The 27,716-nt window shown below is 53.3% G+C and overlaps 1 protein-coding gene across 1 annotated transcript; it reads right to left on the reverse strand.

The window, feature by feature from the left end:
- Positions 1-69: 69 nt before the first annotated feature.
- On the reverse strand, positions 70-27,436 carry ZAN (zonadhesin). The gene is given in 49 exon segments (XM_057487986.1): positions 70-2,823; positions 3,684-3,824; positions 4,312-4,450; positions 4,551-4,750; positions 5,169-5,187; positions 5,190-5,307; positions 5,540-5,713; positions 5,909-6,083; positions 6,271-6,400; positions 6,851-7,098; positions 7,474-7,615; positions 8,096-8,307; positions 10,768-11,063; positions 11,404-11,476; positions 11,479-11,527; positions 11,717-11,881; positions 11,971-12,218; positions 12,575-12,590; positions 12,592-12,717; positions 12,960-13,168; positions 13,893-14,069; positions 14,371-14,468; positions 14,829-14,940; positions 15,231-15,408; positions 15,642-15,737; positions 15,740-15,894; positions 16,193-16,277; positions 16,279-16,335; positions 17,486-17,688; positions 18,325-18,494; positions 18,574-18,695; positions 19,056-19,201; positions 19,566-19,726; positions 19,826-19,971; positions 20,212-20,336; positions 20,878-20,994; positions 21,180-21,229; positions 21,231-21,319; positions 23,298-23,482; positions 24,091-24,204; positions 24,207-24,680; positions 24,963-25,032; positions 25,199-25,262; positions 25,547-25,818; positions 25,992-26,116; positions 26,334-26,480; positions 26,590-26,673; positions 26,841-26,927; positions 27,259-27,436. Coding segments are annotated over 49 exon segments (7,212 nt in total). The 5' UTR covers positions 27,413-27,436; the 3' UTR covers positions 70-2,554.
- Positions 27,437-27,716: the final 280 nt, after the last annotated feature.

Below are 27,716 nucleotides of genomic sequence, written 5' to 3' on the forward strand. Positions count from 1 at the left end.
TTTTCTTCTTTCCCTTTCCCCTTCTCCCCCATTTTTTTGTTTTTCTGCCGTCCTTGTCATAACTTTGTGTTGGGGGGGACCTGTTTCATTTTCACCTCCATTGCCCAAGGTTGAAACAGGGACCCATCGTTGTGTTTGTTTCCAGAGCAGTGCTGTGGTCATGCCACAGCCCCCAGGCATTTTCTCTGTGCCCCCAAGTACCCCCAGCTGTGTCCATGAGGGGAGTGGTGGGGGGTGAGGTGGTGGCAGAAACCAGAGACAGACACCGGTGCTTGGAGGGGTTCTTAAATTATATTTAAAACTTTTTTTTTTTTGGTATAAATAAAAGAAAATGGGAAGTGTCACAGCTCTGGGATGATTGGGAGCAGGGGGATAGATTTCTGGAGAGTGGGGTCTGGGTATGTAAGCACTTTGCCACTGGCACACTGAGAAGGGTCTGAGGTCTGGAGACAGGGCTGTGGTGGGGTGGGGGCAAGGGGAGATGAATCATTGGCAGCTGCTGCTAACGGCTCCAGATGGCTCTGCCAAGAGCCTGGGGCACCTCCGGGGTGGGGCCGCCCCTGCCCTGGTTCCTTTGCCCCAGCAGGGGGCTGTGTGAGGCTGGGAAAGCCTTGAGCTGAGCCCTGCCCTACAACCCCCTGAAGGGGAGGAGGGGGGCATTGGCTGGGTGGGGGTTTGGTCAGATGAAGGAGACAGATGCAAGCCAGATGTTAACAGCTGGGGTTGGTTGAAAGGCAGTGGGGGGAGGAGTGTCTACATTGGCTGTGGGGGAGGGGAAAGAATCAAGTGGATGGAGACCCCCCACATGTACACACGTGAATGTGTACACACACACATGACTGAGTCACAGGGAATACAATTGCCCCTTTCAAGATGCTGCCCAGGCAAGTTCCACCAGTCTCTGGGGAGGGAAGGGGGAGCCACCTGAGTGTCTACCCCCAAACGGAAGATCAGGCTGGAATCAATCCCTCACTCAAACTGACCTGTTCCTTTATTGCCATTTTGTATCCTTTGCACCCAGTCTCCGCCTGCCCTTGGGCACTCCTGCAGGGGTAGGTGTGGCCGGACCAGCTTTGTTGAGCTGGAACGACTTTGCCATTTCTGCACCTCAGCTGCCCTGTGGTACAGAGTCGGTGCACGCTCCAAATCACAGCTCCCCTTCTCAGCCAATGGGGCCTTGGGCCATGACGCTGTCCCCGATGTCCTACCTGTACCAGCCTCTAATGAAGTCCCTAATACTTGAGTCCTCTGTCTCCCCACCGCCTCAGACATACAACCCATGTATTTTATGGTTGGAGGGACTCAGTGCTGCCAAAGACCAAGGGTCTATCTGGAGGGTGCTGACCCAGGCCATGTCCTTTCCCTGCCAACTAGACATCCGGGCTAGATAAGGTGACCTTAGCTGGTGGGGAGAGGAACAGGTCAAGGGAGCAGAGCACAGAAGAAAAACAAGCAAAGGTCAAAGACCAGGTGAAGGGAGCCCAGGTTGGGGCAGGAAGGCAATAGGGACGCAGTGCCCAGATTAAAGCATGGCCCTCCCAGCTCAGAGACACAGCCCACGGCCCCCTTTGCCCCTATAAGGGGTAGATTTCCTGACCAAGATCTCTGACCCTTCCCCAGCCAGGTGGGGTCTTACTTCTTAAAGACAGGAGTCAATCGCAGAGGATAGCACAGAGAGGATTTCCTTCTAGACCCCAGTGTTCTGCCTGCTTTGGCATCCTGTCCCTGTCCCTTGGGGTCCTACACCCTGATCTCCAGTTGGCAGCCTACCTCTCCTCAGAGCCCAAGCAAGATGTCCCAGCCCCCTCTCCAAGCAAGAATCTGCCTGGTGGGAGGCAGGAGGCACTTGGTGGGGGTGGGGAGGTAGGTCAGAATGTCTGCCCTTTGGCCTCAGGGTGAGGTGAGCAGGTCACTCCTGCTAGGATGGAGCCCAAAACACAGCAAGCTGCTCCCAGACTGTGCCCTCAGTTCATAGTAACCCCTTTGCTCTTTTGGGAAATGGACTCGTGCCGAACGTGGGGGCCTCTCCAGAGGATCACAGGCCCAGTCACTCTTTGGAAAAGCTACATTCTGCATTCTTAGTCTGAACTCAGTGATCCACCTCATCATGAGAAATCTAAAACCTCAGGATCACCTTTCACTAGTGGGGAACTCAAGGCCAAGTCCTCTAAGAACCAGGGTTCCCCGGTGAAGACAGGAAAGGAGCAGACTTTATATCCCAGAGGCCAGAGGGCTCAACGCTTCACCCCTACATGGCCTTGTCTAAGGTAGGGGACACAGGTCCTTCACTCCCTGGTTCCCCTCTGGATGCATGTGGCGTGCCCGGCCCTAGGCCCCTGCACACCTGTCTCCCTCCTATTTCTCCCCCCATGACCCACCTTCAAGACCCTTCCTCCACCAAAATCATGTGGAAATCCACATTTCAAATATAAATAACTTTTGTCTCTCTTTTTTTGAGGACAACTCAAAACTAAGTGACTTCGGAGGCAAGCTCTGCAACAAAATCTGAGTAGATAATGAGAAAACCTGTATCCAAGGCAGACTCAAAGGCCAGTCACCAAGGTTCTGGGAGGTGGGGTCGGCTCTCCCCCTTGTCAACCAGCCTGACTGTTCTGGCTCTGCCTTCTCTCCCCAGGGAGCACCGGGGAACAGAGGTAGTCAGGGCCATTCCCCCTGGTTTCTCACCGCATGGGCCCCTCCTTATCCCCTTTCCCAGAACCCACTGCCTCCTGTTTCTGGAAATGCATTATCTGGCCACTGCCAGCACTGTGATCACCATGGGCACCAGCATTCCCAACAGGATGGCCACAGAGCTGGATGTTTCTGGGGTGCAGGGAACAGAAACAGGGACGTTAGATAGGTAGGCATGTGGGAAGAGACACTCCCTTTAAGTCAGTCCTCAGCTGTCCCCTAGAAAGGACTGTATCCCCCTGAATCTCTGGTGTGGCTGGTTCTCCCTCCAGGAGGCTGTTGCCCCCAGGGGCTCCAAGGCCTTCACATCACCTGCCAGGAACCCTTTCTGTTTTGTGACACACAATTTCCATAAGACTTTTTAAGAGGATGTTCATCCAGCCTGTTCCCTAGTCTTCTTGGCTGTTGCTTCTCAAAAGGTAGCCCTGGAATCACTTCCATCAGTCACCTGGGAGCTTGTTAAAAATGGAGATTTCTGGGCCCACTCCAGACCTACCACAGCTGAATCTCTGGGAGAGTCCCTGAACCAATGTGTTAAACAAGTCAACCCCACCCCACCTACACCTCCCCAATCTTGGGCAAAAGATAAGTTGGAGAACCACTGGCCCAGAGGCTCAAAAGAATTACAGTTTGGGATAGGGAAAAACAATAAAAGGCACTGGAGAGGTTTAGAGGGGTGTAAGAGGGGGAAATAAGGGCAGGGGTGAGATCTAACCCACCGAAAGGAGCTAGAGCTCAGAGAACATTCCAGAATATGCGGGTAGGAGATGGGCAGAGGGACTCAGAAATTCTTTGAGAACCCCGTTCTTGCTAATCTCTAGGGATCATATTATAATGTTATTACATTTTATATTACATTAATAACATACTATCTGTACGGATCTATAACAGTTGTCTAGTACACCTGGACATTATTTATATGGAATAATGCTGTGGCAGTTGTGCGTGGGGAAGGGGCTGTGAAGATACAGGGCCTGGGATGAAGTTCTTACCTGGCTTTCTACAGGGTGGCACATCCCAAGGCTCCGTGCACACATCTCCCCCATAACCAAGTTCACATTCATAGGTGAAGTGAGCTCCCTGCTCCAGGCACCATCCATCATTCTGACATGGGTTCCATAGACATGGGCTTTCTGAAAGGATGGAGGGGGTTGTTGGGGATTCTGGGAGGACCCTTCACAGCCAGGGAGAGGGGCTGGGGACTGGGAGCCCAGGGGAGAAATCAGTGGCTAACAGAGATGGGCCAGCGGGGTGCAGGCCTGGCTTCCAATGCTCCACTCACCAGCCTGGGCTCTAGGGAAATCCCTCCCCTTCTCTAACTCCACTTTCTTTACCTATAAAATGGGGAAGCTGTGCTCACCACGAAGTGCTGAGTAAAGGGAACCACGGGAAGCCAGTGCCAGGAAAAGGCCCCAGCACAATGCCTGGCAGACATCAGATGCTCAGGGAACATCCCTTTGTCATTCCCAAAAAAGGACATGGACCGAGTGAGAGTGTGTCATACAACTTCTTGGCATCGATGGAGAGGAGTCCTAGTCCTATGCCTGGGAGGACCAATCCATGGTCCAGGGACATTCCCCAGTCCCCGGGGCTTGAAGCCGAGGGGCGGTCCAGGCTCACCCCAGAAGCAGTCGCAAGTGAGGTTCCCCAGTGCACAAACCTTCCCAGCACCACAGCTGAGCAGCTCACACAGCAGGATGCCCAAGCTGGCACAGGTGCAGCACTGGGAGCAGCTTTCAGTCACAAAGCTGTCACCCTGCTGGAGAGGGGAAAAGGGCCAGTGGAGAAGGTCTGGGTCCTCCCCCTGCCAAGCCTGGCTCTCCTTTTGCTCCCCCAGGGCCTCCCACCCCAGCCAAGACCTGGTAGTAGATGCCATTGTAGGTGCAGCCACAGTGGGCCACGGGAAGGCTCTGGGCACCACTGTACATATAGCCTGGGAGGCTGGCACAGCCTTCCACACAGGGGCCCTCACAGTCCCTGGGGGCTGCCAGGCTGGCACAGGAGGCTGGGCTGGGCATCATGCAGCTCTGATAGATGGTATTGGCCGGAAACGCCAAGGCTGAGGGGACAAAGTCATAGTCAGAAGGTGGTGGGGCTGGGACCCCCTGTAGGTGTTGGGAGAACGTGAGGCTGGAGGCTGGAGGCGGAGCAAGGTCACCCAACAGAAGACAGCCTCAGTACAGGCAGAGGCCAGAATCGTGGGCTGGCTTTGAGTGTCTGAAACGTTAAGCATGCAAAGAACAAGAGGAGCAAAGGTAGGTTTGGGGAGAAGGAGCCAGACAGGGTGAGAGGGCGGGGGTTGGCATCCTGGGCAGGGGCAGGAGGGTGAGGTTGGCAGGACACTGACATGGTGAGAGCTGAAATTGGGGCGCCAGGACGGGAAGCCCAGGGAGGGGCCATGGTGGGGCTCAGAGCCAAGCAGAGGGCAGAAGTGGCCGGGGGGTCAGGGCCAGGGGTGGGGAAGGTCAGAGTCTTACCACAGTGGGTGTGGTTCCACAGCCGGCCAGGGTGGCGCCTGCCTCCTGGCAGATGATGACATAGCCACTGAGGACCTGGCAGCGCAACTGCTCCCACTCCTGGGGTCTCCAGGCAGCACACTGGTCAGACACGCAGTGACTAGTGGGGCAGCAGGGACAGTGGGAGGCTGTCAGAGAGGGCCGGGCAAGGGGACCTAGCCCTGCAAAAGAGGGCCTGGCAGCCCCAACACAAAGGCAGTGTGCGTGTTGAAGATGGGAGTCATGAGGACCGCGGGCTGCAGAAGGAAAAGAGACAAACAGAGCTGGGATCGGAGAACCGGGGACAGGACCTGGAGAAAGGCTGTTCCAGTGGGTCCTGGGCCTTGACTTACTCCTGGAAGGGCTCCGGGTCCACAGTCAGATGACAGGCAGCGAAGGGGCCCTGGGGGTCCACCAGCACCCTACATGGCTGGGTGCTGTTCATGAGCTCCAGCTGCTCCGGGCTGCATTCCCACACACGGAAGCCTGGCTCCTCCTCCTTTTCCCCTTCCTCCTCTTCTATGGCTCTGGGGCAGAGACAGCGAAGGAGCCAGGTGGGGCCCCAAGGTCAGTCTGAGAAGGACGTTCAGGGCTAGAGAACGCAGGTGAGTAGTCTGGGCCCTTAGCCTTCCGTGCCTCCTCCTCGAGGATGTGGGGGTAAGTGGGGTGGACAGACTGCCCCGGGGCCCAGCCCTCCCTGCTCAGAGCCCCAGTCATCTCACCTTGAGATGCCGGCGAGGCCTGTAGTGATCTTCTTTGCCTCCCAACTGTTACCAAATTCGTTGATGTTCTTGGTGAGGGTGCTGTCGGGCAGCACGTACTCATTGCTCTGGTTCCCATCATAGTTCCCACACAGCCTGCATACCAGCCTCCCATACGTGCTGGGCATGCGGATCACTGAGAAGGAAGAGGCATTCAGAAGTGAGCCCCCTCCTCCTCTCCGGCCCCTCCTGGGTCCTCTCCAGAGCTCGGGGCTCCACTCCCAGGCAGTGCTCCACTCCGTGCTTGGCCTGACTAAAATGTAGTCTTCCCTCCCCCATCCCAGAAACACTCTGGCTGCACTCCTGTCCCCATTCTCAGGTACCTGCATTGTCCCTTCCATTGAAACTGACAACCAGCTCAAAGTCGGTGATCAGATACAGGCAATGGCTATGCATGATAACCGTCAGTTGCTTGCTGGGCTTACAGGGGATGGTCACCTTTTGGTGGTTGACCTAGAAAACGAAGACAGGAGCTGAGGGGAGTCCTGAATCAACCCAACCCTCTACTGCTTTTGCCTCTGCTTCTCTGCACATCTCTGTATTTCTCCATGCCATCACCCCATGGAACAAGATATCCCAGTAGCCTTCCTTAACCCACATGGCAAAGGGCTACCCAAGATCTGGTCTCTAGGCAGCCCCAGACCCTTCCTTGCAAAAAACTTGGCAGAGTGGATGCCTCTGGGACTATTTCAGCCTGGCTCCACCTCCACATGGCATGCCCTCTCCTCCTCTGTCTTCCCCTCTCTCTCTACAAGTCCCACTGCCCTCCCATAACTCTCTCCACTAGTTGAGGGTGGCACTGATTCCCAGTGCCTGCTGGGAATTTCTCAGGGAACACAGAGTCCTGGTTTCTTTTGCTCCAGCCTGCCTCCTGAGACCCTCCCGGCCTGGCCTGGCTCTTACCACAAGATCCAGGTCAATCTGCAGCTGGACTGTATAGCCGTAGACCTTCACGATGATTTCTTGCAGGAAGACTGGCTTCACGGGAAAATACACCTTGTTGGGTCCCTGCATGACCAGGGGCTCCACCCCATCAGGGAGCATGTCCACAGCCTTTACCAGAGTGTAGGTCATATGGCCCTGGAAGCAGTAGCTGAGGCCATCAAATGTATGGTAATGGGGGTCCCCATAAATTGAGCATTGTTCTGACTCTGCCAAGAAGGGCAAGGCTGAGAAGGGACCCTGCCCAGATATGACGCTCCCCAGAATCCCCCACATGCCCTGATGCCTCCTGTCACCCTCCCTTTTAGCCCTGGGCTCCCTGGATATTTGATCTTCAAATTTCTCCCTCTCTCAGTCCCAGTTGAAAACCTGAGAGGATTTCCTTATCCAGTCCCCTCTTTGTGCCCTTAAGAGAGTGAATCCCAGAGGGAGTCAGGACTTACCTGTGACCACAGAGCTAAGAGCCAAATGGGAACCAGGCCCATCCCGTGCCTGTGCTCCAGGCCCCTCTCTCTCTCCAGAGCCCACAGCCAAGTCCCTCCTGGCTCTGGCTCTTGCTGTGCCTCCCCGAGGGCACCCCTTACTGGTGGGTATGCAGTTGCCACTGCCGGGGGAGTTGGTCTGGCAGCGGGAGCCAGAGGGGCAGATGAAGGACTGGCACCAAATGACTCCATCCTTGCAGACACACCTCTTGTTGCAGCCACTGGAAAGCCAGGTCTTACCCGCCTGAAGAAGCCCAGGAGAACAAGGGAGTAAGGAGGAAGGGCCACCTCTTCTTCCTCTTACCCCAGCAGCGCAAGCCCAAAGGCCAGTGGCTTGACTGACACAGGTCAGAGGCAGTTCCGGTGCCATCTGCAGCCTGACGTCTCTGTACTGCCCCCGGAGGCATGGGCTACTCAGGAGGTGCCCCTGGACCCATCTTACAGATGCAGACTGTGCATTAACAGAGGTCCCAGGACTCGTGAGTGCTCCTGCCACTGTACTGTGCCCACCCCAGCTGTTTGGATTCCCCAATACAAAACCCAAACCACATACCCCCAGCCCATGAGGCCCATGAGTCTGGAGAGCAACCTGCCCTCTCACCAGCCTTCACACCCCTGGGCCAGCTGCACACACAAGTGCCCCAAGCTGGCAGATGCCCAGGGAAGGAGAAGGTGCCACCCTCGAGGGCTGCTGTCCCCATCCCTGCTTCCTGTCCCCACTCACGGGGAAGGAGCTGCCCCAGGCGTCCTTGCAGCCACACTGACTCCTGTGCACACACTGCTTCTCACTGAGCAAGTAGCCAGGCTGACAGGTGCAGCCCTCCTTGCAGGTAGACGGGCCTCTGGTGTCCTTGCACTGGCCTTCCTGGTCCCTACAGGAAGGTGAGCAGGAGGAGACACAGGTCATGTAGCTGCTGTGAGCAGGGCATTCCAGAGCTGGGGGAGAGGGGCAGAAATAAACGTTTACTGAGTGGGGGCTCTGTGCCTGGCTCCAAGGAAAGAAAGGAATAGCAAGGGCTCTCCCCGTTCAGCGTGGGACACAGAGGAGAGCCAGCAGCTGCCACGCCACCTAGATGTGTACGGTCAGTGGGCGTGCGACAGGCATGTGTGTATGAGGTGTAATGGGGGCACCGAGCAGGGAGGTACTCACTATGTTGGAGAAGTTAAATAAAGCCCTTTAAGCAAAAGTAGTTGTGAACAGATGGAAATGTTCACGGATACAAGATTCCACAACATAAAGATGTCAGTTCTCCCTATGTCACTAAGATGATCCCAATCAAATACACCAGCAGGATTTTGTTTTTGTTTTTTAATAGGACAAGATGACAATAAAGTGGAGATGAACATATAAACAGACCAGAAAAGCCAGGAAAATGTTTTTAAAATAAATGGTAGTGGGTTATGAATGTTCCTGCCAGAAATTAAAACATAATTAAAATCTCAGTGATCACAACACTGGTTAACTAGTTAAGTGAAGACAGATGGAGCAATGGAAGAGGAGAAAAAGCCCAGGCAGGGACCCAAATACATATGAGAATTTAGTATAGGATAAATTGTGGCATCTCAGCCAGTGGGAAGAGAGACTGGTCATTTAATAATGCTGGAAAAAAATAAAAACAAAGTTCATTTGTATCTTGTAAGTCTCTGTAGATCAAACATTTACATATAAAAAAATCCATAAAAACACTCAAGCAAAACATGGGCACTTTTTCTCAACTTTAGAGCAGGGAAGGCATTTGTAACTATGGCTCAAAATGCAGAAGCCGTAGAACAAATCCTAGTATCTTTGACCCCCAAAATGTACATATATACGTGTTCTTTTTTCTGGAAGGCAAAAAGGGGTCAAAGATGGAAAAGAAAAAGGACTGGAAAAAATTGGGTACCTCCTAACACTAGTAACAGGCTACTCCCTGTAATAGATAAAGAACTTCTATAAAATAGTTCACTAAAAACCAACAACCCAGTGGAAAAATGGCCGATGGGCATGAAGAGAGCTCACAGAAAGAGAAATTCAAATGGCCCCTAAATAGGTAAATGCACAACTTCACACATAATAGGAAAAACTTCACACACGTAATAGGAAAAATGCAATTTAAGACTCTTTCTTTTTCACTTATCAGCAGAAGTCCAAAAGCGAGGTGACACGGGTTGGCAAGGCTATGGGGTGTCAGGCACTCTGGTGTTGCTGGTGGCAATGTCAATCACTCCTAGGGAGAGCCGAATGGCAACATCCCTCATAAATACGAATCCGCACAAGCCTCAACCCAGGGATGCCCCACCTCAGAATTCATCCTGGAAGTGGGCATACACACAGAATCCTAACCGCATAAGGCTGTCCACTGCAGCGTGTCTGCAAGAGCAAAAGCCTGGAAATAGCTAGAAAGTCCACCGGTAGGAAATAAATTAAATGGGTTATGGGTATTTAATATAATGGACTACTACACGGCTACAAAGGGGAAGGAGATGTGGGAATCTGAGCTGGAAAAGAGATCTGACGTGGAAGGGTCTCCAAGCTTGATTCTCAAGTGAAGAAAAATATAGTGCAAAATACTATGCCTTGGATGCTGTTGGTAAGAAATTAAGGAACATAAATTTGTATTTGTATGTGTGTAAATAAAGGATCATAGGAAAAACACTCAGATATAATCAGAGCAGGCTGGGAAACCCAAGGGATCAGGGTGGGAGGAAGGCTTTTCACAAGGAATTTTCAAATACTTTTGATTTTTTTCACATGTGAATGGATCATATACTGAAAACACTTTAATCGTTGTTTTAAAATTTTAAAGGTTCTGGAATTGGATAGTGGTGATGGAGTGAAACTTTGTGAAGATCTTAAAAACCAGTGAATTGTACACTTTTCAAGTGGTGAATATTATGGGACGTGAATAATAAATTAAAACATTTGTTAAGGAAGGAGTTACAGAAGGATGCCTAGGAGTGCCCCAGGAGGGGAGAAGAAAGAACCTTGCAGGTGCAGGGAGCAGGTGCATTGGGTGGCAGGCAGGGGTGCAGGGAGTCGGGTCATTGGGTACTGGTGACATGCAGGCACCCAGGGAGAGGGTGAGAGAGGAGAGGCTGGGGCAGCCGGCAGGAGCGCGTCCATCTGAGAGGAACTAGGACTTAATCTTGGAGGAAACGCAGCCATGCGGGGGAGTAACATGATCACTTTGCTTCGGAAAGACAGCTCTGGCAAAGGAGTGGAGCGAGGAGGAGCAGCTGGGCTGTCCGGTGGGGGGACCCGGCTAAGAGGCTATTTATTTGAAATGGTCCACGTCAGAGATAATGAGGTCAGAAATAGGTCCGGAACAACTAGAAAGGAAAATGGGAGAGCTTTAAGCAATACATGGAGAGAAACGGTTTGGGAGCTGTTTTGGGGTGACCATAGTGGTCACTTATGGCAGAAGCTACTGTTTCTCCAGATTGGGGGGCTGAGCTGCTGGGCCTGGCAGGCAGCCCCTAAGGCTTGCAGAGTCTCACAGAGCACCCAGTCGAGGCCTCCAAACTGACAGAGGCTGTGGGTACAGTTGAGCAGGAAGGACTCAAGGACCAGGTGGGTGGCACACTTGGCTCAGGCCAGAGCCTGCAAAGCTGCCTGGCAGTGCTCCTGGGCTCTTGCTAAGTCAGCTGGCCTGCAGCTCCTATTTGGCCTCATTGGCTGTACTGCTTGGATCTTCCTGTCGTCTTGTTGATAGCTGGGAAAGGAAAGGGGTCATGACAGGAGCAGCCAATGCCCATCTGTGAAAAGGATTTGGCACTCCTAAAGGACCCTGAACACCCCTCTTGTCTTCACCAGGATGCTAGTCTGAGCTCTGGTCACCTTCCATGCAGCTTAGATCCCCTCCCACGTTTCAAAGCCAAGGAAGAAAGACTTTCATATTTCCCCAAATAGGTTCCTGGGATCCAGCAGCCATCCCCTATCAGGTTACAATGTAAAGGAACACTGGCACCTTCCCATCCCAAGTGTGCCGAAAGGTCTAGAAGCCCAACTTGTTCGTGTTCCTGTGAGGAAGCAAAGTCTTTTGGGACAATTACTTTGGGCCAGATGTCTCGTCTCACCAACTGTCCACAAATTTGGCATCATCCTGGGGTAGCTCGTCATTGGGATCATCATTTCATCCTCTTCCTCCCCATTGAAGTTCCCACAAATGCCGCAGACCTGGGTGGGCACAGGGAGTCTTCAGCACCCAGAAAGGCAGAGAAGCATTTCTCACTGGCACCTGCTTTTCCACTCTAAAGGGAAAGGCACCCCACACAGCACCCTCCATCCTGGGGAGGGACTTCTCCCGTCTGGTGCCCCACACCGGAGGCTGAGTCCCCAACCCAAAGAGTCAGGTGCTTCCCTCACCTTTTCATAAGAGGCTTTAGGAATTTCAATCTCTAAGCAACCATGGCCATCAGACTTGAGCTCCACTCCAGTGAGAATGCTGAGCACAGTGTAGACACCACTGGCAGCGATTCTGACCCCCTGGATCTGGTTCTTTGAGGGAAGGGTGACCTGTGTGCCATTGATCTACAGAGGTGGGCACAGCCCATGAGCAGGAAGAAGGCCCTCTCCCCGCAGCTCACTTCCTCCCTGCCTGCCCATGCCACCCCACTTACCAGCACGTGGTGGCTCCTTTGCAGGGTGACCCAAGAACAAGAGATGTCAATGTTGAGCTGTTGGACGTAGGGTGTGGAACTTTTGCTTTGGGGCTTCCTTTTCTTGCCACTGATTGTGAAGAAAGGCAAGTCTGAGGTGGAGTGGCACACCTTCACCAGGACATATGTGCAGGAGCCCCTGATGGCATGGTAACTGCCATCAAAGCTCACGTAGTGGGTGCCCTTTGAGATGCGGCACATGCCCATCCCTGGAGGAGAGAGGGATGCTGAGCCTCTAGCAAGAACAGGCATTCTCCCTGCTGCAAGGAGAGGATGTGAAGCGACAGGGCCACAAAAGAAAAGGAAAACAAAGACAAGGATCAAGGCATGAGGGCCCAGCTGGTGTGATGTGAGGCTTGGGGGTAGAGGTGTTATTCTGCCAGAGAGAGACTTATAATAGCCCATCTAAGTTCACAGCCACTACAAGAGAACCTTGAGTGAGGCTGATGAGCCCTTTCAGATGGTGCAGGGGCATCTTTCCCGGCCAGAAGCTCTTCGGTACAGCAGGGCTATGAAGCAAGAGTTACGGAGGGTCCTTGAGGAGAGCTAACTCGGGGCCACCTACCTGTGCCTCGGCAGCGGAATCAGCCCAGCCAGGGGCCAGCACATGTAGCCAAGCTTGCAGGCTGTCTGGATGCAGGAGATGTTATTTGTGGAGCAGGTGCACAGCCTGGAGCAGATGGTATCTGTGTACCAGCTCTCCCTAACCTGCAGGGTGTGGGCATCAGCGGAGCTGCAGAAACCTGGAGATGGACGGAGCCCCACCCCCGGCTCCCAAGGCTCATTTTCCTTGGCTGCTGGCCTCCCTCCTTAACCCTTTTCAGCCTTTTGGTTTCTGGATTTGCTCTGAACAGCTCCCCCCACCGATCCTGCACAGGCTCAGAGCTTGCCTGCCCCCAAATTCGGGGAGCTGGGAAGGGCGGGACATGCCCTGCGGCCTGGCCTCTCACCACGTGGTACAAGCCCCCCTGGTCAGTTCAGCCACACTGGCTGAGGGACACACAGGACATTCCACTCAAGACATGGCTTTTCTGGCACTTGCAGTCCTCGACACAATGCAGCGCTGCAGGGCAGTCTGTTGGGCTGTCCAGAGTGCAGCAGGTGGCAGGGCAGGGGTTGGCACAGGGGCTGTAGCTGCTGCCGGATGGGCACTTCAGAGCTGAGAAGAGACCCGTGTGAGGAGGGCAGAGCGCTTTCCAGCTCCCTGACCTTGGGGCATCAAGTGTTCCTGTGAAAGCCCATCGATGAATGGAAGGACAAAACGGGGTCTATCCACACAATGCAATATTATCCAGCCTTAAAGAGAAGGGGATTCTGGCAAACACTAACATGGTGACCCTTGAGGACGTTATGCTACGTGAAACAATCCAGTCACACTGAGACAGATTCTGTGTGAGTTCACTTCTGTGAGGTCCCCAGATGGTTCACATTCACAGAGACAGAGTAGAAGGGTGGCTGCCAGGATGGGAGTGGAGGAGGAACAGGGAGTGTGTGTTTACTGGGAACAGAGTTTCAGTTTGGGAAGATGAAAACGTTTGGAGACGGGTGGTGGTGACGGCTCTACAACAATGTGAATGGACTTACTGCCCCTGAACTGGATGGTTAAAAATTATTAAAACAGTGAAGTTTGTTATATGTATTGTACCACAATTAAAGAAAAGAAAAGAGCTGCTGGGAAAGAGGAAGAAAGGGAGCAGAGCTGGTGGGTCAGAGGGGAAGGAGATGGAACCAGGTGAGGAGGCTCCCTGAGCAGGGAGTCTGAGAGCAGCTGGGAGGAGGGCTCCAGGGGGATGGAGAGCTGGGTGGGAGGGAAGAGCAGAGCAGCAGAACTTGGGGTGCCGGGGGCTTTTTGGGGCCATGGGGCAGCAGAGCAGGGCACTCACGGCAGAAGGTGCTATTACGCCAGGAAGGGGCCCAGCTGGCGAGGGCGCATTGGGCCACGTAGGCCTGCAGGGAGTGGCACAGGGTCAGGGCGTTCCCCTTGGAGCCACACTGGCCATACACACAGCTGGTGAAGCTGGAGTGCGGGGCCACCTCCCTGTGGCACTGGGAGAAGGGTCCTGGAGGACAGAACCATGGGGGTGTGAGAGAGCAGAGTAAGCTAGAGAAGGGAGCAGAACCACACAATGGGGTGAATGCAACATCCATTCTGATCAAAACCCGTGATCATTGGGAACCTGCTGCCTGAGCAGCAAAAGATGGACTGACCCCAGAACTCCCAAGGGGAGCACCACCTCTGCATTTCCACTTGCCTTCCTCCTGACTTTCAGCCTATTTCTTATCTCTCTTCTTCCCTCCCTGACACCCCCTTCTCTACCTCCTGGGGATAGGGAAAAGGGGCCAGCAGTGGTTGTGGCTTACCCACAGGGTTCATTAAGATATCACAGCTCTTCCAGGTGTCTGCCACTGGCACTCGGCTCCCCAGGCATCTGAAGGACTTGCCAGCCTCACTGAAGCAGCTGAATGAGGGACACGGGAGAGAGAGGAATTGAGGATTGGTGGAACCCCCCCAAAACTGAAGCAGAAGTGAAGAGGAAAACAGGGAGGGGAATGATGACAGGAGAAAAGAAAAAAGTGTTGCCCTCCAGTAGGAAGGTCACAAGATGCAGCAGGAAAGAAAAGGTTAGCTCTCAGGCTGGACCTCCCTGGAGAGTTCTCCAGAGAGACGGGTAAGTGAGGGAGAAATGAGCACGCAGGGGCAAGGGGGGTTGGAACATTCATCAGTTCTCGTCTGGCAGAGACTGAGGATGTGGACAGAACACCCCCCAGGCTGCCTGCCGAGGCTCCGGCCAGGGCTGGCTGCCCCCATTCCCTCTCACCCAGGCTCAGAGGACTCTGCTAACTTCCAGGAGGCCCCCAGTTGGGTGGAGCTGGGCGCAGGCCTTTTATCCGGGTGCACATTGTTGTCGAAGGCGTTGTTATTGTAGTTCCCTGGAGCAGTGAGTAGTTACCAAGATGGGCAGGGACCTGGCCAACAGGCCCAGCCCCAGGACCACCACCTCCCCAGAAGAGGTCCCCCACCCTTCACTCAAAAGACCAGGTTAGGCCTCCTTTTATTCACCCTGGACTTCCTTTAACATCAACCTTCACACACAATGCCCTCAACCAATGCACAGGTGGAAGAGTTCTTAGGCCATCTAATCATGTGTATGGATGAGCAGCACCAAGCCAGGCAGCTGCCCATCATCCTGGCTACTGCAGCAGGTGTGCAAAGTACTCACCGCACAGCCCGCAGAGCCAGCCAGCATAGGACAGCACTGTCACTTCAACTAGGTGGTGGCTGTCATAGCGAACTTGAAGCCCAAAACTCGTGTGAAGCAGGACGAAGTTGCCACTAGGCCTCATGCTCACCTGGCCTTGTGCAAGCCACACAGGCAAGGTCACCTGGTGACCGTTCAGCTACAGAGGCAGGGAGGACACAGAAGGGATAGGCACTTAGGACAGGGACAACTAGGGTGCAGAGAACAGGAGGGGAACTGTTTGAGTGCATCTCAGGAACTGAGGCTGGGTCTGCCATAGGCTGCCCCCAGGGGCTCTAGAAGCCAGACAGGTGGGCTTGTGGGCATGGGGGACAGAGAGAAGACACTGGGTGGGCTGGTGGAGTGGCCCGGAAGGTGGGCGGAGGCACACACCATGACCTTGTGGCCTTTGATCAGCGAGCTTCTGAGGTTGGAGACCTGCACATGGACGGCTTTGACGCAGGCAGCCTCCAAGTTGCCGCCTCGGAACGGAACTCATTGGTGGCGCTCACAATGAAGCTGTTCTCTAGGGAGTCCAACCTGCAAAGTCAGGTCAGGGTGTAAATACAGGTGCCTGTGAAGTGGTGCAGGACGCCACTGAATGTCAGGTAGTGGGGGTCTCCTGGGACACTACAGGTGGCAGACCCTGTGGAGGAGGAGATGACGTGCAGAGACACCCTGGGCCTGAGCTGCCACGCTGGCCAGCCTGTGCTGCAATGGCACCCCTGGCTCGTGGGTGTGGTCAGCTTGGCTCAGGGAAGACAAGACTAGGGACTGCCCCAGCCTCAGTCCTGGGTCCCTGGAGCTGCTGCTCTGCGCTTGGGCAACTGCCTGTTGCTCCTGGTTATGCCCCTGCTTGCAGGGGAGCCTGCTTTAGGGCAGGGCTCTGTTCTTGCTGAAGACCACACGGCAGCGCCCCCTCTGCCTTCCACCGGACTGCTCACCTCGGGAATGGCAGCCGTATGTGCCATCCTGCTGACCACAGGCCTCCTGGACCCGGCACCTCCAGAGCACACACCAAGTCCTGTTGGCTGTACTCACAGATACAGAGCTGTTGGCAGCCTGGCCTGAACCACTGCTGCCCTGTCTGGGGGATGGAAGGAAGGAAGGGAAAGGTTATTCCCACGTGTCCCTGCTAGCCCACTGCTCCCTGGGGAGGTGTCCTGTCATCCTGCAGCTCTGGGCTCAGGTGCAGAAGCCTGGCATTTGCTCATTTACTCAGCTAGCCATCATTTCTTTGTTCCTTCACTATTTCAACAGGAATTTATCTGTCTGCAATGTGCCAGGTGTTATGGACTCAGGAACAAATCAGATGGACGATGTCCCTATGCTAACAGAACTCAAAACCCAGTGGTTGAGGGGATAGTAAATAAGTCAACAAATATTTCACATGCCCTAACAAGACATGCAGCTTTGTGCCAGGACAATTCAGGTACAGTGAGAGTTTCCTGGGGGCAACACAGACGATAAGCACTGGTTTTAAGAGTTTAGAGATGCTTTCTGACTTTGTTTATCAGGAAGGCTTCAAGGAGGAGGCCGAATTTCAACAGCGCCTCAGAGGAAGTGAAGGATTCCAAGATGCATGAGTGGCTGTGAAGACGGTGAACTTGGGAGAAGAATAAGATGTGGATAAGGAGCATGCAGTGGGCCAGCCTGGAATGGGGGCCGAGCAACAGAAAGCCAAGCTGGAGAGGGTTCTGATGGACTTCAGTGTCTTTACCAGGCCTTGGGTGAGGGACAAGCAAAGAAGGAAGAGAAAAGCACCACAGATGCCAGGCTGGCTCAAAATGCTGCCTCTGAGAAATGGTGAAGACGGGGCCCAGGTGAGGGCCGCAGTCCTCCAGCAGAGAAAGGGGCTCTGGGTAGGGGAGAGGACGGTGCTTGGAAAGAGTCCAGATGAGACACTAAGTGCCTGAGCCTTCAGAGGAATAAAACTCTAGGAAAATGACTCTGGATGGGAAGGACGGGGAAGATGGGAAGGGAGAGAACCAGGGGTCTCAGGCTCTGCCGGGCAGTGTGGGAAATAACTGTGCTATGATTCCATCCCCATGTGCCTGAAAAGCACTAGAGAGGAAGAAAGAAAATGGGAAGTCAGCTCAGAGCCGGAATTCCCTAATCCTAGCCCTACTCGCCCGGGCTTTCCAGGCCTTCTCTCTCCTGCCCGCCAGCTGGGTGCACACTTCAGAAGCAGGAATGCTCTCTGGTGGGGCAGGTGAGCCCCAGCTCCAGCGGCTCACCTTCAAGTAGCCCACTGTGTATTCGAAGCACCCACACTGGGAAGGGGGGACACACTCAAGGCCACTGAGGACGAAGCCTGGGTTGCACTCACAGCCCTCCACGCATCGCTCCGGGCAGGACATACCAGAGAACCCAGAATGGCGGGTGCTGGGGCACGGCTTGGCACACACGGCATACTTGCTGTTGGCTGGGCAGGCCAGAGCTGGTGGACGGAGCAGCATTGGTGAGGAGGGCAAGACGGGAACGCAGAAGAGAGAAAGGAGGTCGGAGCTAGTTCATAGCCAGGAGCTCAGAGGACCCACAGCCAGGGGTTTCTGCCCCATTTCCGGAAGCAGAGCTGCAGGAGAGCGTGACTAGAGCTCAGCTTCCACCCTGGCCCTGGGGGAGCAGCCTGCAGTGAGCCGCCGAGAGGCAGGTCCCAGGGAGCAGTTGATCCAAGAGCCTAAATAGTTTTGCCATGTAGACTTGCCCAAAGTGAGCATTCAGGGTGGAAGGAAAGCAAGGGGACACCCATGTGTCGTTGATGGAGGGCACGGCCTGCCTCCCCATACTGGCCTGAGGCAGTCAGGGAGCGCCCTCCTCAGCCGGCAGTCTGTATGCTGTGCGTGCATCTGGCCTCCTGGGCGTGCATGTGCACACATGTGCCTCACTCTGCGTCACTTTCTGAGTTGGCAAGTGACTGTGTGGTGTTCTCAGTGGGTGTTTCAGACGCTGCAGATTTCCCTGTCCATGTGAAAGTGAAAGCACCCTCCAAGCCTGTGCTAATGACCCTTACGTGCTGGGCCCATGCTCACGTCTGTGTCTGAACAAAGGGGCCCTGCTTCTCGGCACAACTCACGGCAGAACTGGGGTCCCCTCCAGGACTTCACTATGTAGCCAGCATCCTGGCAGGTCTCAGTCAAGGCCGCCATATGGGCACACAGCACTGACTGCAGCCCCTGAAAGTTACACATGTCGGTTATGCAGATCTTGAAGAAGGTAGGGCCCATGAGGTGAGGCAGGCATGCCCTGAGGAGAAAGGCCAGGTCAGAGGGAATGACCCCTGGTGTCTATAGCTCCTGCCCGCCCTTCCTGCCCTCCTTCATACTCAAAGGCTCCGTGGGGGTCCACAAGCCGTCCACAGAACTCTGGCTCTGACAGAAGGCTCTGTAAGGCTGGGTCGCCGGATGGGGGATTTGCCTGGTTATTTTGGCACGTGGAAGAGATCCACTCCAAGTGCCCTAAGGGCCAAGACTCACCTCCATCCCAGCCCCTACCCCAGCGGTCTCCCAGCTCTCAGCAACCCCTAGTGGAGAACATTTGAACACCAAACCCTGAAGGACATTGGAACACCTGGAGCAGGGCAAGAGAGAGGCAGGCTGCTGGGAATCCCTGAGGACCCACTGACCATGGGCATGGGTGTGGTGGTCTGGAGTTCATGAACTTGGCCCAGATGGGAGCTGGGAGAATGACAGAAGTCAGTGCGTGCCGAAAATGAGAAAGGAGAAAAGGGATGATGCCAGTCAGGAGCTGGATTCTTAGAAGGGGCCCAGGACTGGAGGGAGGAGACAGACACCGGGACGTCCTCACTCACTCCTTGTCCTCATCCTCTGCCGTCTGCCAGCTGCTGCCCAGCTCTAGAACATCTTCGGCAGGGCTGCCGTCCAGCTTCAGGTTGTCGTTGCTGAGGTCGCCATCATAACTGCCACAGAAACCACAGTTTCCTGGAGTAGGTGCTGCAGGGCAGGTGGAGGAGGAGGAGACATTCATTCAGCCAAGGGACCTAAGCTGGGGCCTCGGACAGGAGGCGAGCAGAGACCTAGGAGGTGTGGACTCTAAACAGGGTTCCTTGCTGGGTGTCAGGACCTAATAAGGGCATAAGGTCCTAACAGTCCCCACCCTGAGCCAACCTTACCACCTCCCCTCATCCCCTTCTGCTCACACCCCATCTTCCAGTCATAACAAACTACCTGCTGGCCCTAAGACATTCCAGGTTTTTCTTACATTTGCTACAAAGTCTTTCTTTCCCTTGTTTGTCCATCTGGGGAGCCACTCTCCCTTGGAGACTAGGGTCAAGTGACCACTCTTCTGAAATCTCACAAGGCCCATTAACAACTCCTACCACATTCTCAAAGCACTGTGTGTATATCCTGCTGTTATCACACTGCCCTGAAACCATTTCCTCCTCTCTCTTCATCCAAAGGGAGGCCTGCCAGTTGAGCGATGTGCTTCCCACCCAGGGAGTGAGAATTAAATTAGTGCTGGGAATGGAAGAGGAGGGAGGAGGGAACAGGTGGTCCCGAGAAAGGGAGGTAAGAGCCTGGAGAAGTGGCACCTGCCTTGCTGGGTCACCCCCTTACCTGGACATGCTCAGAAACAGCTGCTGGTCGCCATCCTGTCTCACCCGCAAACCAAATGTCATTTGCAGTTCCACAAATCACCCACTTGCAGCCAGGAGGACACCTTTAGAAGGCATGGCTGGGAGGGTGACTTGTTGACCCTTAACCTGGAAGGCAGGGCAGAGGGAGGAGACAGAGAGACAGTGAGACAGATCAAGGGTCAAGGAGAACCCCCAGCAGACTCCCACGTTCATGCGGGAAAGCATGACACCATCCACAGCAATCCTAACGACCTCTTCCTCTCTTGAGCCCGCCGCCAGGAGGGTTTGGAGGCTGCAGGGCTGGCCAGGATGGGGCCACAGCAGCCACAGGACAGGCTGCCACACACAGAAGAGAACAGGACTCACCAGCCTGTGTCTGTCCTTGAGCAGGGTGACAGTGGTCTGGGGCAGGGTCACGAAGACTTTGCTCACACAGGACACGCCCTCCTGTCCTCTCACCTCATTCTTCACTGCGACCCTGAAGAATAGCTCTGGGTGGGGAGAGGGATGGAGAGCACCAGGTGAGAGCGCCAATTCAGCAAGCACTTCCGAGCGTCCGCTGCAGGTGGCACCTGGGGGAAAGGGCCACAGACACGCCGGCTCTGCGGTTCAGGGAGCAGGCCAGACCCAAACACAAGTGAGTGGGCATGACAGTTTGCCTCTTCCAGAACAGCCTGTAAAGGGTGTGGGCCCCAGATCTGTCTCCTGACCAGGGACCAAGGGGACATCCTCCAGGGCGGGGTGTCTGTGCTTCTTCTCTTGCCCCTTTGCTGCCATATGCCAGATGGGCTCTCACTAAAAGGTGGCTTGGGAAACCACTGAGGAAGAGAAGCCTCTGAAAGTGCATTTGTCCCCAGGGTCTGGTCCTGAGAAGTCCGGCTTTTAGGGTGGATGTGTCAGCCCTTACTTCCCAGAAGGCCTTGCTCCCATCTGCTCCCGGCCCTTTCCCACCACCCACTGGGCACCCAAGCCCAGCTGTTCTGACCCCAGACCCCTCACTCAGGCCATGGGAGGACATCACCAGGGCCCCACCTGTCGAACTGCCACAGGATTGGGCCAAGATATAAGTGCATTTTCCCATGAAGCTGAAGTGCCTCCCATCGAAGGTGAGATAATGGGGGTCTCCAAAGACAAAGCAGGTGGCAGTGCCTGCCGAGGGGACAGAGTGCATACATGAAGCTGGTGCTGCTGCCTCATCAGGCAAGCCAGACCCACAGCCACCTCACCCACCCAGTGGCATGCCCCATGTCTCTGGTCAAGGTTGGGTTGGGACCCTGGTGTCACACCACTCTGACTGGTTGGCAGGCAGAGATAGCATGAGGAGAGGGTCTCACCATAGGAGTGGCATCCATACTGGCTGTTCTTCAGCTGGCACACTGTATTTCCCACACTGAGACATATCACACTCCACCCAACTGCTGGGCCAGCAGCGGTAACATTCTGTGCAGGTGGGACTGTGCCACTATGACACATGCTGGGAGCAATGCTATAGCTCCCAGGGCCCTTCGCTCTTCTCCACCACACCAGCAGACCTAACCTTGCCCATACTCTTCCTCTTTCCATCAGCTACCAGATATTCCTGTCCACCACAGGACATTTGCACATGCTGTTCTCGCATCCCAGAATGCTCTTCCCTCTGCCCTTTTTTAAGTCATTCCTGTGCAACCAGCAGAGTTCAGCACAAGGGTCACTACTTTCTCAGGAAGCCTTCCCAGACTTCCCCATCTAGGTCATCCTCATAGCTCAGGAGCACGGTACCTTTCCTTCCCAGGACTTACCACAGCTACCCTTTATATGAACTTTTTTGATTGTTTTGACTGCAAGCTCTCTGCAAGGGATCATGCCTATCTTCACTCATGTGTTAGCCCCAGTACAGCGCTGTGCCTAGCAGAGAGCTCTCATTCAATAAATACTTGCTGGATGAAAGAGGGAACCAAGACCCAGTGTGTCCCCCACAATCCGACAGCATTATGAGAGCAAGGACCACACCCTGTTCATGGGGACCCCCAGTGCCGAGAGAGTTGAGAATCCTCAATAATATTCACTGAATGCTTAAATGAATATAGAGTAAGTTAATACATGTCTCCCTGGGCAGGGAAGAGACGCTTGATGCTGATAATTTTGACAGATCTCCCTACCCAGGCTGCAGCCGGAGCTAATCCTAACACTGACACAGGGACACCTATGAGACTGGCTAAGGGGACCTGGGGGAAGCAGACCCTGAAGAGATAAGTATGAATTCTGACCATTAATGGGAGGAACACCCGGAACCGAGAAGAGGCACTGGACACTAATGATTAGCTTAACACATGTTTAATTGATAGGTTGTATATGACATTTATAGTAAGTTGCTAATAATAATTATAATTAAGGTCTATTAAACATTTTGTCTGTATCAGGTTCCAATTTCACCTTCCTAGCAACTTTACGAGAAAGAAAATCTCACTATGTACATTTTATAGATATGAAAACAGATGTGAAGGAGTAAAGAACCTTGCCTGGGGCTGCCCAGCGAGCCAGTGCTGGAGCCTAGATTTAAGCATGGATCGGCCTGACTCGAGGGCAGCTCTATCCAGGATGGTGGCCACTAGCCACAGGTGGCCCCTGAGCTCTGGAAAGGTGGCCAGTCCAAACTGAGATATGCTCTAAGTATAAAACCCACGCTGGGTTGTGATGACTTAATATGGAGGAAAAAAAAAAGGAATGTAAGCAATCTCACTAATAACTATTCATTACAATTGAAATAAGACAATTTGGGGTTGAGTAGATTATTGGAATTAATTTAGTCTATTTCCTTTTCCTTTTTAAATTGTGGGTACTGGGAAATGTAAAATGATGCGTGAGGCTTGTATGTTGTCATTTTGGGACAGTGCTAGCCCTCACATCCTGTGACCTTCAGAGCTTCTGCTCTTGTCAAAACTCCCTGGAGGGGTCGTCAATCTGGGAAGACGAGAAGAGTAATCCTCTCTTTTGAGGTATCCCATCAGGATTTCCAAGTTCTTTTGGAAGAAGGTTCTGGAATGTGATATTTGGCCCTAAACATGCCTGGAGCTCTACACAGTGGCCAGGGCTCTCTGTATATGCAGGAACCTCCAGCTTTCCTCAGGATGGAGATGAGGGCCCTGCACCACCTGGTTGGTCTGGTGTCTAATGCATCAAGGCTGCCAGTATGGGACAGAAGTACAGAAATATTGAGACTGTCAGGAGCACTTAGCACAGGGCCACAGGATAATGGAATCTTCTGCATAGCCTGGCATCATGCTGGGCTACAGAGGGTGCTTAACAAATGCCTGTTGTATGAACAGATATGACAATCAAAAACCACACAGGTCCACCACTGAGCATGTCCTATGGATCCAAATTCATCTCACCTGGGGAGCAGATGAAGCCAGAACCCAGGTGTTATCCTCACTATCAACCTGTGGGGATTGTGGGCATCCTAGTGGTCTTACCTTATAGTAGTTGCTGCTGTAGAAGCAACTGCAGGAAGATGCACTGATGCAGCGGGAGTCATTAAACATAAAGCCGGGATCACAGACACAGCCTGCTGCGCAGCTGGGCTCACAGCTGGGCTTGGGGTTCTCGCAGGAAGCCGGACAGGCACAGGACTCGTACTGGGCATTTTGGGGGCAGTTCACTAAGGGGAAAACGGCCTCCGTCAAGCCTCCACTCTACAGGAAAGAGGTCCTGCTACATGGGTGAACCTGAAGTCCTAAGACAGGCATGAACCTTGGCTCCATGATGCCACGTGAAAGAAGCCAGACACAAAAGGCCACATATTATACGATTCCAGGGTATGAAATGTCCAGAACAGGCAAATCCATAGATACAGAAAGGAGATTAGTGTTGCCAGGGGCCTGGGGGCGAGGGGGAATGGGGAGTGACTGCTAATGGGCACGGGTTTCTTTTTGGGGTGAAAATGTTCTGGAATCAGAACCTGATGATGTTTGTGCAATCTTAAGAATATACGAAAAACACTGAAATGTACACTTTAAAAGGATCGGTTTTATGATATATGAATTCTATCTTCATAAAAACATAAGACGTAGTAATCTACGCTTGGTTCCTAACAACCCACATCTGAACTTGTGTGTGTGTTGCTCACTCCCAGGGTAGTTCACATCTGATTTATCTCCCCTCTCAGACTGCAGTTTTCTCCTAAAAGTGCCCTTATTCTCTCTCCTGGCCGCCGTTCTTCCTTTCAGCCTTGTGTGATGTCCTCTCACATACCTGAGGCAGTTAGACTTGTAGTGGTCAGGATCCCAGTGGTCATGGAGGTGCTTGGAGCTCTAGGAGGCATCATTGTTGGCCTAGTGGGCACAAGTGTCGAGCTGGGCCAGGTGGGAGTAGGAGTTTTGCGACGGTGGGTTTCTCTGTGGGCACAGTGGTCCTTTCAGTAGGAACTGTGCTTTTTTCTGTGAGGACAGTGGTTTTTTCTGTGGGGTCTGTGGGTTTCTCTGTAAGGATGGTGGTCCTTTAATGGGAACTGTGGGGTTTTTTGTAGGGACAGTGGTTTTTTTTTTCTGTGAGAATGGTGTTTTTTTCTGTGGGAATGGTGGGTTTTTCTGTGGGGACAGTGTTTTTCTCTGTGGAGAGAGTGTTTTTTTCTGTGAGGATGGTGTTTTTTTCTGTGAGAATGGTGGGTTTTCCTGTGGGGATGGTGGGTTTCTCTGTGGGGACTGTGGGTTTCTCTGTGGGGATGATGGACTTTTCTGTGAGGACTGTGGGTTTTTCAGTGGGGATGGTGGGCTCTTCAGGGGGGACAGTGGGTTGTTCCGTGGGAAACATAGGTTTTTCTGTGGAGACAGGGGTTTCAGAAGGGATAGTGGGAGAAACTGGAGATTTGTAAGGAAGTGCTGTAGGTGCAGATCCTACAAAGAAAAAATATCCCTTAAATTTAGTCAAAATCATACCTCCACCCTCCTCACTCACATCTAACTAGAGAGGGTGGCTTCAAAGGAGGAACTCACTCACACCTCTCCTTCTATTCCTACCCCCAGCCTTCAGTCAACAAACACCCAACAAACACTGTTCCTAATGTATGTTGGGTATTGCGCTGGACACAGGAAACATAAAATGAATAGGATATCAGCCCTGCCTTCAGAATCCCCACTCACTAGGTAAGGGGTTCTGGATCCAGCCACGGAAAGTCAAGGCATCAAAATCACATTTACTCAAGCCAGCATCCTGAAGGGGCCGGGAAGGTAGAGGTGGGAAGCAAGTAAAACCCAAGGCTGTGTGACAATGCAAGCACAAAAGGGGACTTGCATTTTAAGCAGAACACATAGAGAAACTCAAAAGACACTCATCCCAGAGCATGGCCCCCTCTCCCGAGCCCTAGGTTTTATCTTACTCGACAGATTCCATCACTGATCAAGACGAAACCCACAGCAACAACAACGGTGGTGCTGGTTCCCCTCGAGGATCCACTGAAGGGAAGGAGGGAGAGGAGAAATGAAAGTGAATCCCTGGCAACTCAGGCACTCTGCTGGGCAATGAGTCTGACCTCTGCCCAAAACGTCACCTTGCTCTGGCCTCAGCTCTGCCCCTGCCCCTTTTCTGGAGCCAGATATCCTTCTCGGGGGAACACCAAGTTCTTCTCTGCTCTGCTCCCTTCCAGCGTTCCATCTTCTCAGCCCCTGCTGTGCTCCCAGATCCAGGCATTACGTTCCCCTCCCTATGCCCCACACAGACACAGGGCCTGCTGTCTCTGCTGCTCACCTGCATGGGCCGCTGATGTCTGGCAGGGATGTTGACAGAGGTGTTCAGCCAGTCAGGGCTCTGAGACCCAATGCGGTGCCAGAGAGAAGTCGGGGAACTGCCCGCAGGAGTCCCCAGCAGGAGCCTAAGCTCAGTGTTCTCTCCAAGTCCATACATGTGGTAAGTAAACTCCACACAGATTGCTCCCGGGGCACAGAAGAGCCGGCTCACCAGTCTGAAAGACTGACCTGCCTGGGAGAACTTTTCAGTAAGCTACTGAGCAAAAGAAGGCAACGAGCAAGGTAAGAAACCTCCATGGGGCAAGACTAGTGCTCCTTTCCTTGGCAACATCTTGCTTTTCAAATGGGGATTTGAGGCAAACACCCAAACTTCCCATAACATAGCATTGTGCTTTCTCCCCCTGCTCATGTTGGACTTGTAAGTACGGAAGGCAGGATCACAAAAGAACCAAAGCAGCAACTCAGATTCCTTTGCTGGCTGCACCAGTAAGTGTCTTGACTGAAAATGAGATAGTGGATTTTGAAGCCTTGGACTCGATGAAGTGAGATGCCTGGATTTGGAGGGCGGAGGCTTCAATAACTCCACAGTCATGAAAATACTCAACCCAGTCTCTGTCATTTCTGTAGCTCTGGCCTGACAGTAGCTTCCTAGTAAATACCCGCTGGCTGATCTTCACTATCTACAACCTCTTCCTCCATCAGTCATAAGAGCCACCTCCTCAGCTGGGGGCAGATTCAGTCATCTATTGGCTTGGGGTCCTCACTCACCTCCATTAAGGGTACTTCTGACTGGGCCTGAATCTTGGATAGACCTATTCTGACTTCCCTGGGTCCAGTGTCCACCATCCTCTGATGTCTGGGCCCACTCACAATAGGGATTAGTGTCATCTTCAAAGTCACACTGAGGATAGCTCTCTAGGGGGTCAAAAAGGGAGATTTGGGAAATGTTTGCCATGCTCTCTATTCCTCCCCCAACCCACTCCCAATTCTGAGCACTCTGGGCCTCCCAGGGCCCTGTTCTCACTCCCACAGGGAGCATTGCTGACTGCATCCACCACCACAGCTGGCTCCAGGGTCTTTCCAAACATACCCAGCACGGTGAATTGGAGAAAGGCAGAGTAAGTGAGAGAACAGTCCAAACGCCCACACCGCTGCCTGGTTTTACTCAGGGATGCAGGTCCCCGGAACCCAGTGCTCTGACCCTCAGTCCATTTCAATATCGGGGGTGCCTACCACGTGCAAAGTATCCCGAGCTCTCGCTCTTCTGTACCTGAATCTGTCCCTGGCCTGTATAGTTGACAGAAACAGGCTGCCAGCTAGGTGTGAACTGTCCTGAGAAGGGAGTGTGTTTCTGGGTGCTGCCTGCATAGGAAGGAATCCGAGGGAGAAGTGAGATTCGGGGGATTGAAAAACAACTTCAAATCTGTATTCAGAAGGATGAGTAACAAAAGGAATACTTGGAGCATATACCCCTCTCCCTAACGCAAGCACATCCTTCTCTCATTCTCCTGGCACTTATATTTTTTTCCAGAACCTGGTGCCCTTCTGGCTCCCCGATTCTATTCTATGGAATAATCTTGCACATGCCCCAGATTTCCCTGGATCCTGAGAGATGCCCCATAGCTTCCCATCAACCCAACTCTGGCAGATGAGCCTCAGGTCAGCGTAAAGCCCACAGTTTGGCCAATCTCACGAGAGATGGACGAGTAGATGATTAGGGCTGTGCCAAGTGACTGACCACGGAGGGTGTAGTGGAAGGACATGCTCAGACAGCCAGAGGACTGGATCAGGGGGCTCAAAGGGGCAGATTTCTGCTTTGGTTTTGCATTCTTGGGGTCCAGGAGCATGTAGGAGCCACCTGTGAAGAAGGCCAATAAGGCAGGATGGCTGAAACTGAGGGCATACGGCACAGGGATAGGGACCTGCCAGGGCAGGGGCCCTGGCCCTGGGGAGCCCCAACAGACGCCTAGGCTCAGCCATTGCTGAGATGAGTGTACATATGACTCATGACTGGCCAAAGCCTTCAAACCTTTAAGAAGTGCGTGACAGGTCTGGGTAAGGATGCAGACGCCACCATATGAAACGCGGCATCCTTTCATAAGCAGCCGCCAGTACCTGTCCTTTGGGTTCTGACATTTTAGGTTCCCCAAA

This window comes from Manis pentadactyla, chromosome 10, assembly GCF_030020395.1.
Source record: "Manis pentadactyla isolate mManPen7 chromosome 10, mManPen7.hap1, whole genome shotgun sequence".
Taxonomy (NCBI): Eukaryota; Metazoa; Chordata; class Mammalia; order Pholidota; family Manidae; genus Manis; species Manis pentadactyla.